Raw genomic sequence first — 16011 nt, forward strand, 5'->3', positions numbered from 1 at the left:
CAAACTTGTTTCAATACTGGCATCACACCCTCTGTGTGGGACAAACAATTATCCTACCCATTCCAAAATCTCCAAAAGCTGACCCTAGAGTCTCTCTAAATTATAGAGGCATCAGCTTGCTCAGGACAGTTTATAAGCTGTATTCTAGTGTTTTTAATAAGAGAATTACTGATTAGCTGGAGTCCAATAATGTGTTGGTGGACGAACAGAACGTTTTTTAGAAAAAAACAAGTCTTGTATTGATCATATTTTGGTCATTTCACCCACTTTAAATTCAGCCCTAGAATTATTATGCTTATTCTTAAAATGCTGGCTTTCTGGAGAGGTTTTAATAGGCACATAGGTTTATTTTGAAATATATACATATGTGTAACCTGTTGAAAATGTTCACGTAATATTTGTACTGTTTATTTTGGCCTCTGGTTTAATTTACTTTTCAATGGCAGCTCAGCTAATTGACGTTTGCTTTGCTTCACGTGAGATGTTTATTTTGATTTTGATTTTATTACTGTACCTTGAAAACGATCAGCCTTTTATTCCATGCAGGACAAATGCAGTGCCTTATCGAAGTGGGGGTGAAGGGGTCTCTTTGGATCTTGGTGGGGTTGTTTCCATTGTGTTTGTTAACAAGCTTGACAGTGATGTTGACCGAAGGTTGGATTCATAAGTATAATACGTTTCCATGTAGTGTGTGCTATTTAACCATTTGACCACACAAAAAAAAAACGTTTTGATTTCCTTAGAAAATAGCTGATCTTCAAGCTCACAAACATGTAGGTCTGCTATGTTCCAAACTTTTATTTTATTTTATTTAAAACGACATGCCTAACATTGCGAAACCAGAATGAAAGTTAAGTATAAGGTTCTTACTCACCAAAGGCGTGTAAGTTTCCTTTTGTGATTAATTAGTTTGAGTCATGAATGCATTCACACAGAATGTGAATATTACGCAGCGACGAAGCAATGTCATTTTTTATTGGGAACAAGATTGATTTTTCACCACGAATAAAAGGCATCAATCTGTATGAATGAGGCATACATTTTATGAAGAGTTTTGATGCCCGCCCCACGATTGTTGCATTGTTTATTCGTTATGCCCTGGTGTGTAAAGACCTTAGCTGCGTGGATTCTTATGCTTAATACAGTATATACTCCATCGTACAACGATGTTACACACTGAATATATGATCTACAAGAATGTGTAGATAAGCTATTTTCTGCGCTCTTTTCATACAGTGAAGTATCAGTCAGGCTTTAGAATCATAGTTATGTGCCCTTTTTCATACATGGGTGAATAAAAGCGATCAATACATCAATACATCTCATTGAATAATTGTAATTAATTAATTAAGGAGTGAATTGATGCCAACCCTAAAGACAACATTATTCTAAGTACTTAAAGACGGGGTGCCGTGATTTTCAGTGATCACCCCCCCTAAAACATAATCATCAGGTATTATGGTTATACTAGGAGGAAGATTTTTTTCAAAAAAGTGTACAGAAATTGTTAAAATTATGTTTTATGTGGACACACCTCCAGTTCATTAAGTATACCTGGTTCTCACCTTAGCACCTCCTCCACCACCTTAGCACCACCCACCTGTCCTAGTCCCTCCTCCTCCTCATGCCCACACCTGTTGTGTTATGATAATGAGGGGGAGGGTACAATTTTACTATGTCACTAAAGGGCTGTTTTTCTATTGGCACGTTTGACCCTCAAGGTTTCAGCCTCCAGGTAGAAACCCAAATAGTCAGAGAAGGCATAAAACACCATACAACACCACCAGGGGGCTTAATGAAGTTCTATCAACCTCATAGACACATGAAAAACAGAAAAAGTGCAAAACCATGGCACCACCTCTTTAAAGGATGACTTCACCCATTTTCAACTTATCTTCATATAATTGGTCCTCACTCATGCTGATGATAATATGGTGAAAAAAATAATAATCTACGTTTGTGTCTCAGAAGAGGGCTGTGGACAGTTCAAAAATCCGCCTACCAGTGACAACATCGTTAGTCATTTCATTTATTTTTATGTTTTATTAATGCGAGAACAATGGCTTTCATTATAGCGTGCTGACCTTCCAGGAATAGAAAGCCTGCCGTTTCTATAGCTTGGATTGCCCATCGATGATGTCACTGGTAGGCGGGTTTCTGAAGTGTTCACAGCCCTCCTCTGAGACACAGACCGAATAGACAAAAATGGTACCATTTGTTCACAAGCATTACTGTAATGGCTATTTCAGAATGCCAACCTGTTCTTCTATATTTCTGTACTACCTAACTCTATCTGAACCAAGCAGGGTTAAACTCACAGCAGGGGTCTTTAGTCAACTCGGCTACAGCTGTAAATCTAACAGCTGATCTGGATCCTCCATGCTATTCTCTGTTTCAGCATATATTTGTTCTGTGATGCTATGAATGGTCATTGCTATTTGTATTTGTGCAGCTATGTTGGTGTCTCTCTTATGTTTAGTACATACCTTATATGAACATTTAGAAGAGCATTGTGGACTATAAAGAACTGTGTTAGGTTCAGGAGGCTGGTTCCCCGAATGGGCTGTTAGTCAGGCCAGGAGGCCTGGCTCTACCGATCTGTGTATGCTGTCTGCTCTGCTGAGATCTTCCTAATAAATAACTAAAACTTCACCTGAATGGAATATTATTATTAATATTGCCATAACATTTGGCGACGAGGATGGGATCAATATTTCATAAATCATAAACATAATTGTGATTGTGGATACTTGATCAAAAGAACTTAAAGGAGACACACCATGAATTTAAAAATATTTGATATTTAATATCATATGGTGTATGTCCCTCAAACCATTTTCAAAAGGTTTGAGCCTAAATCAACACTCAGATATACTCATCCCAAGTCAATTCTCTCAGGCTTATAAAGCACTTTCAGCTGCAATACCAAAACGTCCTGTTGGACAGAGGGGTGCTACTGAGCAATTCTAAATACTCAGAATACATCAAAATACATGGGCAGAAAGTTTGGTGATGTAAGCAAACTTGCCATTCTGAGATGGCCTGTTCAGACACGCCCATTTTGAAAATCTCTGAAATGAGAATGAATGACTGAATGTTAAAAAAAAATATTTTTGGGGGTACAAGAGACACTGGGGAACCCAAAAAATACCAAAAAAAAAAAAAAAAAAGTGAAATTCATGGTGTGTCTCCTTTAAGGGTGAAGGATTTTTTGGGAAGAGGATTTTTTCAAAGCAGATCCGGACCACATCCAGACGATGGAGGACAAAGAGGAGACCGCCACAGAAGCAAGCTATGCAGAATCAACTTCTGATGATCTTCTTCAACAACTACACGATTGGAACCTCGCAAATAAATCTATTCTGTGATGACATCAAGGGAACAGCTTCAAGCCGCAGAGGGAAGTAGCAGAAGATTCAGCCATGAGAGCAGCACCAACAGTGTCGCCACTGTCACCATGTAAAAGCGGAGGTAACAAAATCGACACCTGGTCAAACACCAAGAGACCTTGCCACAGCAGGAGGACCAAGCCACAGAAAGACATGCTGCATTTGAGTGCCACTGAATAGTGGAACCACTAGCCGAGTGGAGCTCGCTGTCAGAGACATAACTGTCAGAGACATAACCAAATGGACCCGTACGCCAAGTGAAGATGGAGGAAAGAGCCATGAAGACTGGAAAACTATATTCGATAACTAATGTGTAAAATATTTGTTCGTACTGCCTAATCTCTGGCATATCAACGTCTAGCAGGGTGAGATACAAGTAATCGGTGAAAGGCCGCCCGTGGTAACCGGGGAACAATCTGTGCTTAATTGTACAAGGTGGTGTGAGGCCATCCGGGAAACCGGTAAATAATCTGTACAGGAACTGTACAAAGTCGGTGGAAGACGGATAGTGAGAATCAAAATCAATCCGTGAAAGGCGGTCCGAATTGGTAAATTAATCTGTATGGGGCCCTCAGCCTTGAAAAACAGAGATTTAAGGTAAAAACCAGATAAAAGATTTCACATATACTAAATTCTAGAAAATGAGAGAGAGAGAGAGCTCTCAAACCCAAACAAGTAGATCTACTTTGGATATTATTATTAGGTTAACGGCAGAGTCAGTGATGCCTTCTGTGTCAGGCAATTATGCATCAGTTATAAGTCGCACGTCCTGTCTCCTGATATTTTTGATCATACAGTAAATGGCTGAGTAAATATATAGCTATATCAACATGTAGGTAGGAGAATGTCTATTGATTTGGCATTCTATAAATCTCCTGTCGTATGTACATGAATATGATTATTCATGTAAAAAAAACTAAAAACTCTGGAATGTAATGGCTATTTCAGAATGCCAACCTGTTCTTCTATATTTCTGTACTACCTAACTCTATCTGAACCAAGGAGGGTTAAACTCACAGCAGGGGTCTTTAGTCAACTCAGCTACAGCTGTACATCTAACAGCTGATCTGGATCCTCCATGCTATTCTCTGTGTCAGCATATATTTGTTCTGTGATACTATGAATGGTCATCGCTATTTGTATTTGTGCAGCTATGTTGGTGTCTCTCTTATGTTTAGTACATACCTTATATGAACATTTAGAAGAGCATTGTGGACTATAAAGAACTGTGTTAGATGAGGTTCAGGAGGCTGGTGCCCCGAATGGGCTGTTGGTCAGGCCAGGAGGCCTGGCTCTACCGATCTGTGTATGCTGTCTGCTCTGCTGAGATCTTCCTAATAAATAACTAAAACTTCACCTGAATGGAATATTATTATTAATATTGCTTTAACATTACTGAGGACCAATGATTTATGGGTGCAGTACGTTAGTCCGACAGCGCATTCCTCCGACAGCGCAGCGCTCCGACGTTTCCAATACTAAACCCGAACCAAACCCGCACCCTAACCCTAACCGCACGCGGATGCCACATAGTCGGAGAAAAGGTCTGTCGGATTAACGCATGCCTCCCATGATTTATATGAAGACAGCCCACTGAGCATTTTTTGGTCTATTAGACGTCTAAAATACGTCTAAGGGGTAGGCTAAAACAGGGTTATAATTGGTCTACTGGTGAAAGTTTTTTAGCGGTCTAAGCTTAGCCTAGACGTTGATTAGCTGTTTTTTAAACGTCTATTTATAGACCGTCTATATTATAGACGTTGAAATGACGTCTATAATATAGACGGTCTATAAATAGACGTTTAAAAAACAGCTAATCAACGTCTAGGCTAAGCCTAGACCGCTAAAAAACTTTCACCAGTAGACCAATTATAACCCTGTTTTAGACGGACGTCTAATAGACGACTATTGCTCAGTGGGAGGTTGAAAATGGGTGAAGTCGTCCTTTAATATTCATTTTCAAAGGCTTTTCTTCTCCGCCACCATTTAACAGACTTTACCGTCTGTCATCACATACTGGGTAAATGATAAGTATTTGTTGGCTACTTAATGACTTCCAGTATGTTTTTTTGTATTACATTTATTTTGACATAAATAAAAAAATATGTATATTTAGATTGAATTCATCCATGGCACGTCTTGTTTCCTTTCTAAAATTAAACTATAATGTGTTGCTCAGTGGAGCACCATTGAACTTCCATAATAAAATTAAGGTTCAATATTTCAAAGAATATACACACTGTAAAAAAAAAAACAGACACACGCAGGGGCTAAAACATTATCTATGCCTTCACCTGCCAGAGGAAAAAAATTAAAAATAAATCCTATTAAATTGGATAGGAACTTGTCACAAAGACCATATTGTCATTACAAACCCACGTAGTGGGCACAAAGCTCCCCTGATTGGTCGAGAGATAGATATAGTTGTGGGGCACCAATGGAACCAGTAGGCAAATATGGGCCAGTTTTTTTTTTACCAGAGCCATTTGTTTTTAAACTGCCCCTTGGAAGAGCAGGTTCCATACAGAGATTCCAGACTAATATCTACGCAGTGATGTTAGTCTGGCCATGCCAGGCTACTACTTGGTAGGCTCTCTATAGGCTCTATTCACAGCAGCCATATTATGAAGACATTCACAGGTGTTACCAATGATACTAATGAAGGCTCTGTTCTATTCTGGTCAAACAGAGTCAGGGTGCTGATATTGTGCATGTTGGCTCACTGGAAACACTCTGTTACACCAGTGGGTCTACAGTTGGGGTCCAGGGACCCTCATGGGCTTCCAAATGGCCCCTTACAGGTGTGTAACTCTGAGTGTACAAATGGAACCAAATGGACCCTTAAATGGAACCAAATGGACCCGTAAGGGTCCATTTGGTTCCATTTGTACACTCTCAGAGTTATGGGGGTCGTGGAAACCACTGTGCTAGACTAAATGGAACAGAGCCTTCATTAGTATCATTGGTAACACCTGTGAAGGAAGTGATAATATGGCTGCTGTGCATAGAGCCTATTGTGAGCTTGTAGAATAGGGACATGTGGTTAAATATGAAGGGTGGCTAGAGTTAACCATTCAAATATGCACAACACCTAACTTTGTACTATTCAAATTCTACTGTACTTGGTCCTCGCAAGTATAGTAATACAAACACAAACACACACACACACACACACACACACACACACACACACACACACACACACACACACACACACACACACACACACACACACCACTGAGTTCAGTAAAAGAAGAGGAATAAATAGTATAAAAACAAGAGGGTGCCTCCTGTCCCTCCCTTAGCTAAAGAGTAGGCCTACTCACATGTTCAATATTGCAGCCAACACCTAACTTTGTACTATTCCACAAGGAGAGAAATAATACAAACTAGAAAAAGTGCTCCTCGGAGCACAGGTCTCCGCCAGGTCAGGTACGTTATTCTGGCCTCCTGGTGGCGCTATAATAGGCCAATGTGAAAAGGGTGCCATTTATTCTTACTCTTTATTTATTTATTCTTATGAGGATGGAATATGGGAAATCGGACAGATCAGGGTTGATCACATGACTATAGAGATACTGGCCCTCATTTATCAACACAGCGTATAAACCGGCGTATATTTTTCCATATATTCGGCCGTACACCAACGTCGAAGTCACATATATCAACGCATCCTACACAGCTGATCCGAGCTTACACTTGGTCCCAGCGTTGATAAATGTCACGGCTGAAACGAGCGTCATTTAAATAACACGCCCTTAAATTTTCTCAAAACGCCCCGATTTTACGACATGAAGACGAACCAGAATACGACCAAAGACATGAAAAGCCAATAAGAAACAGTCATTTGCAGTGTCCAGAACATGCTTTTTTACATCCACATCGTGTCAGCTTCTGGCATAATTTGGCAAACAGGACTGCACAAGAGTGACTGGCCCCATATATGTCCTGCTTGGAATGCACTTCACTTGCATTCACTTCCTTGTAGGAACTACTTCTATGAAGTTCTATCGTACATGAGTACTATGAACTCCTCAATGACTTGCATATGTTTATCATTTATTGCAACAGGTGTTGAACCTAATTTGGAGAAGTTGTTTGCCATGCTGACCTTTTTCCCTTTCCATGGAAGGACGAAACTGTGTGGCATCCCCTGAATGCATGAAAGAAGCAAAGACCTGATGACTTTGATTCAATAGCTGATGCAATTTCATGAACGGGATCCATCTGAGATCCTTCCCTCCTTCCAAAGGCAATCCACAGCTAATTCAAGCCAAGTCTTTGAACAAGTGAAACTGTTATGTCAACAATGTCAGTATCTGAGGCAGAGCTGCAGAGGATAGCATCTGACACATCATGATTCGCAGCTCAGATACTGACGTTGTTGTCATAGCAGTTGCACTTGTTCATATTAAGTAAGTCTGAGACTTATTGTCAGTATCAGCTGAGAACGCAGGGGTCTTATAGACCCCCTGGTATTGCTGAGGTGGATCGCCACACTCACCGTACCTACTCATACACTGATCCTGATCGAACCCATGACCATGTGATCCGAAGGTGAAAGCTCTACCGACTGAGCTACCCAGACACAAAGACTTGGCTTGAAAAAGCTGTCGAAGGACATCAGATGGATCCCCCTTCATGAAAATGCATCAGCTATTGGATCAAAGTCATCAGGTCTTTGCTTCTTTCATGCGTTCAGCAGATGCCATACAGTTTTGTCCTTCCACGGAAAGAGAAAAAGGTCAGCACCTGTTTGAGAAAATATCCCTATATATATCTAAGTTTTTGTATTTATTGGTGAACATATTGAAAAGTCTGTTGCCCTAGGTCATTAAAAAGCTACCAAATGACTTTAAAATGTGCTATAAATTGATTCTGTGTATGGTAATTAATACAAATACATGTGGTACAAGCTCATTTGAATGTACATTTATGCAATTTATCGGCAGCCATATTGGAAAATATGCTGCCATATTGGAACCTAATATATATATTTTTTATTTTACTTGGTAGAAATACATTCAGAACATATTCTCCTATATCAAAATAAGGGGGAAATCAAAGATTTACAGCCCCAGCAAAGTGATATAGTCCAAAATGTTGGCCCAGTTGCAGCCATTTTGAAAACTGGTGGTGGCCATCTTGAAATCTTAGGATTTTTGCGTGGCCAGAGGTTGATTATCAATTAGGGTCATATGAAGGACATCTGTGCCAAATTTCGCGCTTGTATCACCAAGTGCACTATCGTGTATTGAAAACGGCAAAATTCCGCCTTACTAACATGAGACTCGGGCGGAATGCAGTGATTCCGTGCCGCCACGTTAATATTGGAGCGTCGGGGTTATATCCTTAACCCAGCCAGTTTGTGTAGCCACATAACTCTCTATGACATAACTCCATAACATAGGACAAGCTACTGTAAGTTTGTAGACCTCACTGTCCATGAAAAGGTGGCCGCCGGCGCAAAAGCGCTCGTATATTTTTGAAAATAGCAGATCTACAAGATCACAACGCGTCGCGATGCAACGCTGGCTTGTGAGCTTGTATATCTGCTATTTTCAATACAGACAGATCTACAATCTTATCTGAAGGACTGTTAAAGCAGTTTGTTTAAATTACTTTATAAAATGATATATTTTCACAGCGATTATTTATTAGTGTAGATATACACATTTAGGAGTGGATTATGTGTCCAGATGCTTGTCAGACAGTCAGACAATGGTGCTCCGCAGGTCTAGAATGGAATAAACGGGCGCAGCCAACGTCAACAACTGGTCTCGACCAGACGTGAGATCTCAGCGTAAAGTAGGATGAAGCCCACGTCAGGATATATTGATAAATGCCGAAAGGTGCGGTGATCACGTCGTACGCTCATTATTCGGGCTGCACCGCGTTGATAAATGAGGGCCACTGTGTATCGATTTGCATGACGTTTGGTTAAAAAACTGTAGGAGTAATGTAAAAAAATGGGTTTTACACAAATCGGCCTCCTGGTGGCGCTATAACAGGCCCATGTGAAAAATTTGAGGCAGAGGTTCTGAATTGGCATCCAGGGAGTGTGTGTGCACAGTTTCGCAGCGACCGGGCCAACGGTGCCGGAGATTTGGTGGTAACACACGGACAGGACGGACGGACACATGGACGGACGGAGGGTAAAACATACTATCTCGCCATGCCTTCGGCCTGGCGGAGACAATTAGACTTTTACTTAAAATGCAGGAATAGAATTTATTAAAGTTCATTTGCGATACAGTGTTTAGCAATGAATCAGATAAAAGATCGTAAATAATATAGAAGATATTATGAATTCAATATGATTACAATAATCAAATGAAATGAAATGTAATCAAATTGAAAAATCGACATCATAATTCATAAAATCTACTTTTTTTTTCGGTCGCAGAAAGCAAAGAGACCAGTAACCAGCAAGTAACATAATCTTGTGAATAGTTTAAAGCCAAAGGTCAGTGGTTGGAGGAACATGAAGGAACCTCAGCGATAGAAGATCAGCACGGCAGCCTCTGTAATTTGCTTGGATGCACTGAAACCCCTTTTGGTCCCATAGCCATCCCAGTCAAAGGAAGTGAAGTCACCGCACTGTCTAGGAGATCCCTCTGGGAAGTATCCTCCTCCACCAATGCAAAACTATAAACATGTAGAAATGCCACACGCACGCACACGCACACGCACGCACGCACGCACGCACGCACGCACGCACGCATGCACACACACACACACACACACACACACACACACACACACACACACACACACACACACACACACCACTGAGTTCAGTAAAAGAAGAGGAATAAATGGTACAAAAACAAGAGGGTGCCTCCTGTCCCTCCCTTAGCTAGAGAGTAGGCCTACTCACATGTTCAATATTGCAGCCAATAGGCTTGGATCCAGAGCACAAGGCCAAGGCAGCACGTTCTGTATTGATAGCTCTGAAGGAGATGTAGCCTGGGGTCAAGTCACCTGAAGGAGAACACAATAAATACATACAACTTTGTATTAATATTATAGTACAGTATTATACATATACTGCATAGAATAATATATTACACACATGATGTGTTTGTATTATTATTATTATTATTATTAGTAGTAGTAGTGGTAGTAGTAGTAGTAGTAGTAGTAGTAGTAGTAGTAGTAGTAGTAGTAATAGTAGTAGTAGTAGTAGTAGTAGTAGTAGTAGAAGAAGATTGTTCTTGATTCTGATATGTGAGATATAACCAGGTGGCACACTTGAATAACTTGATATAACAGCACAGATTCTATAGGTCATTTTTTCATAATTTGTGGCTACTACTTGTATCTCCCTCTCTGTCTCTTTCTCTCCCTATTGGATGTTTCCATATGTGGATATTTGTCTGATAAAGTTTTAAATAGGGGCGAAATGTTGTTCTAATTATAATGAAAGTGAAAAGTTTGTTGTGTGCGGCAATGCGGCAATGTTTCTCAGCCATGTCAGCAGTCAATCGCACACCATACTGCGTCCTAACATACTATAAAACGTACGTATTGCAGATGGCCCATAGAAGCTTCTTACGGTGTCATCATCCCCATAGTCGTATGTAATAGGGATGGATGGTCCATTGTCAGTTTTGCAATTCCCTGCAGCATATTTTACTGGGTATTGCTTAAGAATGGGAAGAAAAGGGATTAGAATAAGAATCAGATAAATAGTCATACACTGTTCTAGCCTAATTAGTAATGGTGTATAACATAAATACTGACGTTGCGAACAAAGGATAACATTTCTTATCTTAATCATACAATCAATAGTTATAAAAACAGGTTTTGAAGCGTCATTCTGATAGGAGCACTTCAGCTACAGTAGGCCTACATGCTGATGCAATTACAATGTGATATTCAGTTGATCTTACTTGGTAAAGGTTGAAGAGGTTCCCACCATACCCGTTCAAGAACTGATTGGTGGTGTGGTGTCGTAGGATAGCGGCGGTGCTCCAGTTGCTCACTGGAGTGATGTTGGGAACGTGCCACACTGCTACATCCCCTGCCTCGATGTCATAGTAGCCAGGATTCTGTCAAAGAAATATAATTGGGCGAACAAATACATGAAATGAATTAAATATTATACTATGTAGGCTATTATGTAGAACACAGAAGATACTGTAACATCTAAATTCAATGTAGTTGCTACAATGGTTAGAACGGCCGCTAACAAACCTACGCCCACTGCTTTGGAAACAAATCATTATCACCATCCTAATATGAAGGACCGCCCTAAGGATATTGGATAGCTTCTTTTTGAGTGGTGACAGCCACTCCTACACTTGACCGTGTGTGTGGGGGTCCGTCCGTTTGAGCACGGACTCAACAGCTGCAGCTGATTGCAACACAAGGATGCAACCAGTTACACTAATTCAAAGGCACCACTCTCTATTTTTTATTTTACTATAATTGTTTTCATTCAACGAGTTTTAGCAAAGAAAGCTGTTTGAATGACTCTAGTTGAGCGAAACATTTAGAGACTGGCATGCATAGGCCTATGCGTGTGTCTTCATGAGTAAGAAGCAATGGGCCCGATTCATGAACCGTACTTACGAACAAATTTGTTCTTAGACCCACTTAAGAAGTTTTTTAAGAGATTTTGGCATTCACAAATGTTTTCTTAGCTGTGATTTGTTCTTAAGTTAAGAAGAAATCTACGCATACTAGAGAGCACTCTTAGGGTGGCCTTTGAGTTCTTAAGTGTGATATGTTTGTGCAAAAATAATTAATTCTCGAAGTTTCTTCAATTCTACAGTTGTATAATATAGGATTTAAATTACAATAATATTTTTATCATATCTTTAGAGCAAACAAGGTTCTCAAAGGTGTGGTCTGGGGACCCCCAGGGGTCCTTGAAGCTGTTCCAGGGGGTCCACAGCAAACGAGGAACAGTTTAATCACTTTAACCCTATTTTATACTTTGTTTGAAAATAGCTGATCTACAAGCTCACAACGCGTCCCATTACTGGCAATTTTGAACTTGTAGATCGGCTATTTTCGAAACATTTTGACAAATCTTGAAAACATTTCCCTAGCAGAAAATATTTTCAGGTGGGGGTCTGCAGCCAAATGCATCTAACCCAAACAGACCCGGTTGAGTTGAAGCCCAAGCCCCATACCCACCCCATAACCCCCCACCCAACCCACCCTCATCGCCCCCCCCATACCCCCACCCCCTTATCCCGACATTCGCCACACCCCCATTTTCAAGTCCCCTTCCTACCTGAAAGCCCCCCTATACCCACCCGTCACACCCATTCCCATACCCCACACAGCCCCCTACACCCCTCCTTGCACCACCATATCACCCACCACACCCCTATTTCCACCCCATTACATACCAAGCAGCTGCTACCTTAAAGACCCTCTATATCCACCCACCAGCTTTCAGTACTAAAATGTTTTATATCCACTACTAACGCTACTCCTGAACATGAAATATGGATAACATTTTTAACAGCTAATTTCAGCAAATTTACATTGATATCAAGTGGTGATATGTTGATTAATGTGAGAGAAATAATAAAATACATTCATTAATTAAATAAAATAATTTGCTGTTCACTTCAGAAGTACCTCCACAGAAATATTTATTTATTTTTATGTTTGGAGTCTGGTGTTCCACCATCTTTAGGCTTTAGTTTAGGTATTCTTTACTTTCTCTCAACTTTATTTCTCTGTGTGATTTCCTGTGATTTCTGTGTGCAGCAATCACACACAGGTGTGACTGCAGGCAGAGCCTAAGAACATTTCATGAATCTGACTCGACTTCTCTTAGGAATTCACTTAGGAAGAAATTTAAGAAGACAACTTACAAATTTATTGCTGAATGAGGCCCAATGCTCCCATTCTCTTCTTTCAACTGCACATCAGGCATTAATACTGAGATCATGGAGGATCAGTCAAAAAGCGACCTACTGTACCTTGAAATCATCAGAGGTAGCTCCCTCCGCTGTTCCGAATGCGTTTCTGTTGGCCCAGTTGCCATCACCGCCTGGCAGGTTGGCATTGCTGCCCTGCTGTGAGGTCCAGCGGTCACCCACTGTACATTTACCATTCATGTTGTTCTCATGGACACTCGCTACCAACGTCCAGCCACCGCCTGCAGTTGTCATGTCACAGAAAGTCTGATATTCCCCACCATCAGCAGTAGTAAGGCGGTAAATGCCATCTGAAGGGTAGAAGAGGAACAAACATGAGGCAAATAAAAGTCAACACAAAGTAGAAAAAAACACCAAATAGAAAGTGTCCTGAATGAATGAATCACCTCACCTTCAGTCACATTCAGTCCCTATTTCAGTTGTTTACAGCTTCGGGCCCCATGGATCACTCCTGAACAGGGAAAATCATATTGTGACTTTTCTTTCTCTCTCTCTCTCTCTCTCTCTCTCTCTCTATATATATATATATATATATATATATATATATATATATATATATATATATATATATATATATATATCAAATGCTTGTCTCAATGTCTCAATGCTTAATGTTTTGTGTAAAGCACTTTGAATTGCCTCGTTGGTGAACTGTGCTAACGGAGCCTTGCTCTGCAGTAGCCTGGTAAACCCTCCCTCCGGAAATCTCATTTCCATTTGATTTCAGGAAGGAGTCTGGCATGAACGCCCATTCTGCAATATTGGGGAGTTTCCAGCGAAATCAGGACCTAACCGCGCCTATCAGCGTCGTCGCTCATCGTTCTGTGATTGACAGCTTACGTTGGCCAATCAGGTGGCGAGTTCAAGTGAGCCCGAATGAAGCCGAGTGCAGCCTGAGAGCCGCCGACAAAAGACGAACGGCAGCCATTGTTGTTGTCCGAGTGCCGTCACTTCTTAGTTTCGTTCTTAAAACGGTCTCAAACTTCTTTTTTGAGGCACGGAATTTACTATTAACATATCGTTTGGATAGAATTTAGTTGTTTAACTTCATATATGTGGTCAATTAATCATGACAGAGCCTATTTAAAAACATAAATTTAGAGAACCGGCAGGGGCGGGGAGTGACACGCATGTATCCCAATAAGGCAACCTATTTTCGGCATGGCCGTCCCAAAAGTCCCGTTGCGTCACATAGTCTGGAGCTCGTCAAAATGAACTGCTGATTGGCTGAAGGGGAAAAACGATCATTGGTTGAAGGGGTTGTCAGTCAACGGTATTACTCCCGCCCAACTCCAGCCCACAGCCAATATTGCAGAATGAGCAATCATGCCAGACTCCTTCCTGAAATCAAATGGAAATGAGATTTCCGGAGGGAGGGTTTACCAGGCTAGCTCTGCAGAGCCTGGCCCCGTAAAAATCTCTCCATTGAGTCCAAAACACCGGTGTCTTTTCTATCTCTTCACGTTCTATATGTTCTCCCTCTATGGTTATAGAAGAAGAAAATAAACTTTTAAAACACTTCCAGGCTAAACCGTCTCAGACATCTGATAATTAAATCTTCTTTGAAAAAAACATTCTGTGGGTCTCGAAAGATTAGTAAAAATGCTCAAAAACGCTGGCAGTGGCTGCAGACTGTTCTGTAAAACTCTAGTGGTTTCCTGATAGATGGGTTTTACATTCAGCTCCCCTTATGGTCTCCTGATAGATGTTTTTACATTAACCTCCCCTTGTGGTCTCCTAATAGATGTTTTTACATTAACCTCCCCTTGTGGTCTCCTGATAGATGTTTTTACATTAACCTCCCCTTGTGGTCCCCTGATAGATGGTGTTTCAGGGCCAATTTTGAAAGAAAGCAGTGATTCACATCCTTCCTAATAGATGGTCTCAGGGCATTTCATATGTTGGTGGCGTAGTAGAGTAGTAGAATGAGAGTTTTCTCATGTTTGAACTAAATATGGGTTGTACCGAATCATGTTCGCTCCCTCTAGTGGCTGTGGGTGTCATTCACTTGTATTGTATTTTTACAATTATACAATACAATTACAAAAACACCCAAAATGAAAGAAACGAAAGAAAGATCGAGCAACTAGGCCCATGTTCTATTTCATGACTAAAAGTAGCTTACAATGTTACTCATCCATCTCATCATCATTTCCCCCAAGACCTAAAAGAGGCCTAAATACTCCCCCTGCAAAAAAGGAGCCGGTAATTATCGACCGGTGTCAATTTTGGGTTCTGTATCAAAAATCTTTGAGAAGGTAATTAATTAAATTAATTAATTAATAACTAAACAATTAATTCATTAATTAAAATGAATGAATAACTAAACAAGTACTTAAATAGGAACAATCTAATGTATAAACTTCAATCAGGTTTTAGAAAGTCGTACTCAACCGACACATTATTACGATTTTTAACAGAACAAATTAGGAAAGAGGTAGACAGTGGGAATCTCTGTGGAATGGTGCTGCTCGATCTACGGCGAGCGTTCGACACAGTGAACCACAATAGGTTACTGAGCAAGTTGGAGGCCCTGGGGGCAGACAGGGCAGCATGCAGGTGGTTTAAATCCTACCTGACGGGGCGTGAACCGAGGGTAGAGGTAAATGGAGTTGTGTCTGACCCTAACATCATGGAATGTGGAGTTCCTCAAGGAAGCATTCTAGGCCCAGCCCTGTTTTTAGTGTACGTGAATGATATGACAGACGCCTGTAAGT

General features: G+C 40.7%; 1 protein-coding gene across 1 annotated transcript; it reads right to left on the bottom strand.

Annotated features, from left to right (window-relative positions):
• Nucleotides 1-9884: 9884 nt before the first annotated feature.
• On the bottom strand, nucleotides 9885-15696 carry LOC311035526 (intelectin-1a-like; the record flags this gene model as incomplete). The annotated part of the gene is made up of 6 exons (XM_084043799.1): nucleotides 9885-10037; nucleotides 10270-10373; nucleotides 10917-11037; nucleotides 11285-11443; nucleotides 13337-13584; nucleotides 15684-15696. 6 exons carry the CDS (start codon nucleotides 15694-15696, stop codon nucleotides 9885-9887), a joined length of 798 nt encoding a protein of 265 aa, XP_083899925.1.
• Between the last annotated feature and the right edge of the window lie 315 nt (nucleotides 15697-16011).

This window comes from Gymnoscopelus microlampas (assembly GCF_963454915.1).
Source record: "Gymnoscopelus microlampas genome assembly, chromosome: 2".
Taxonomy (NCBI): domain Eukaryota; kingdom Metazoa; phylum Chordata; class Actinopteri; order Myctophiformes; family Myctophidae; genus Gymnoscopelus; species Gymnoscopelus microlampas.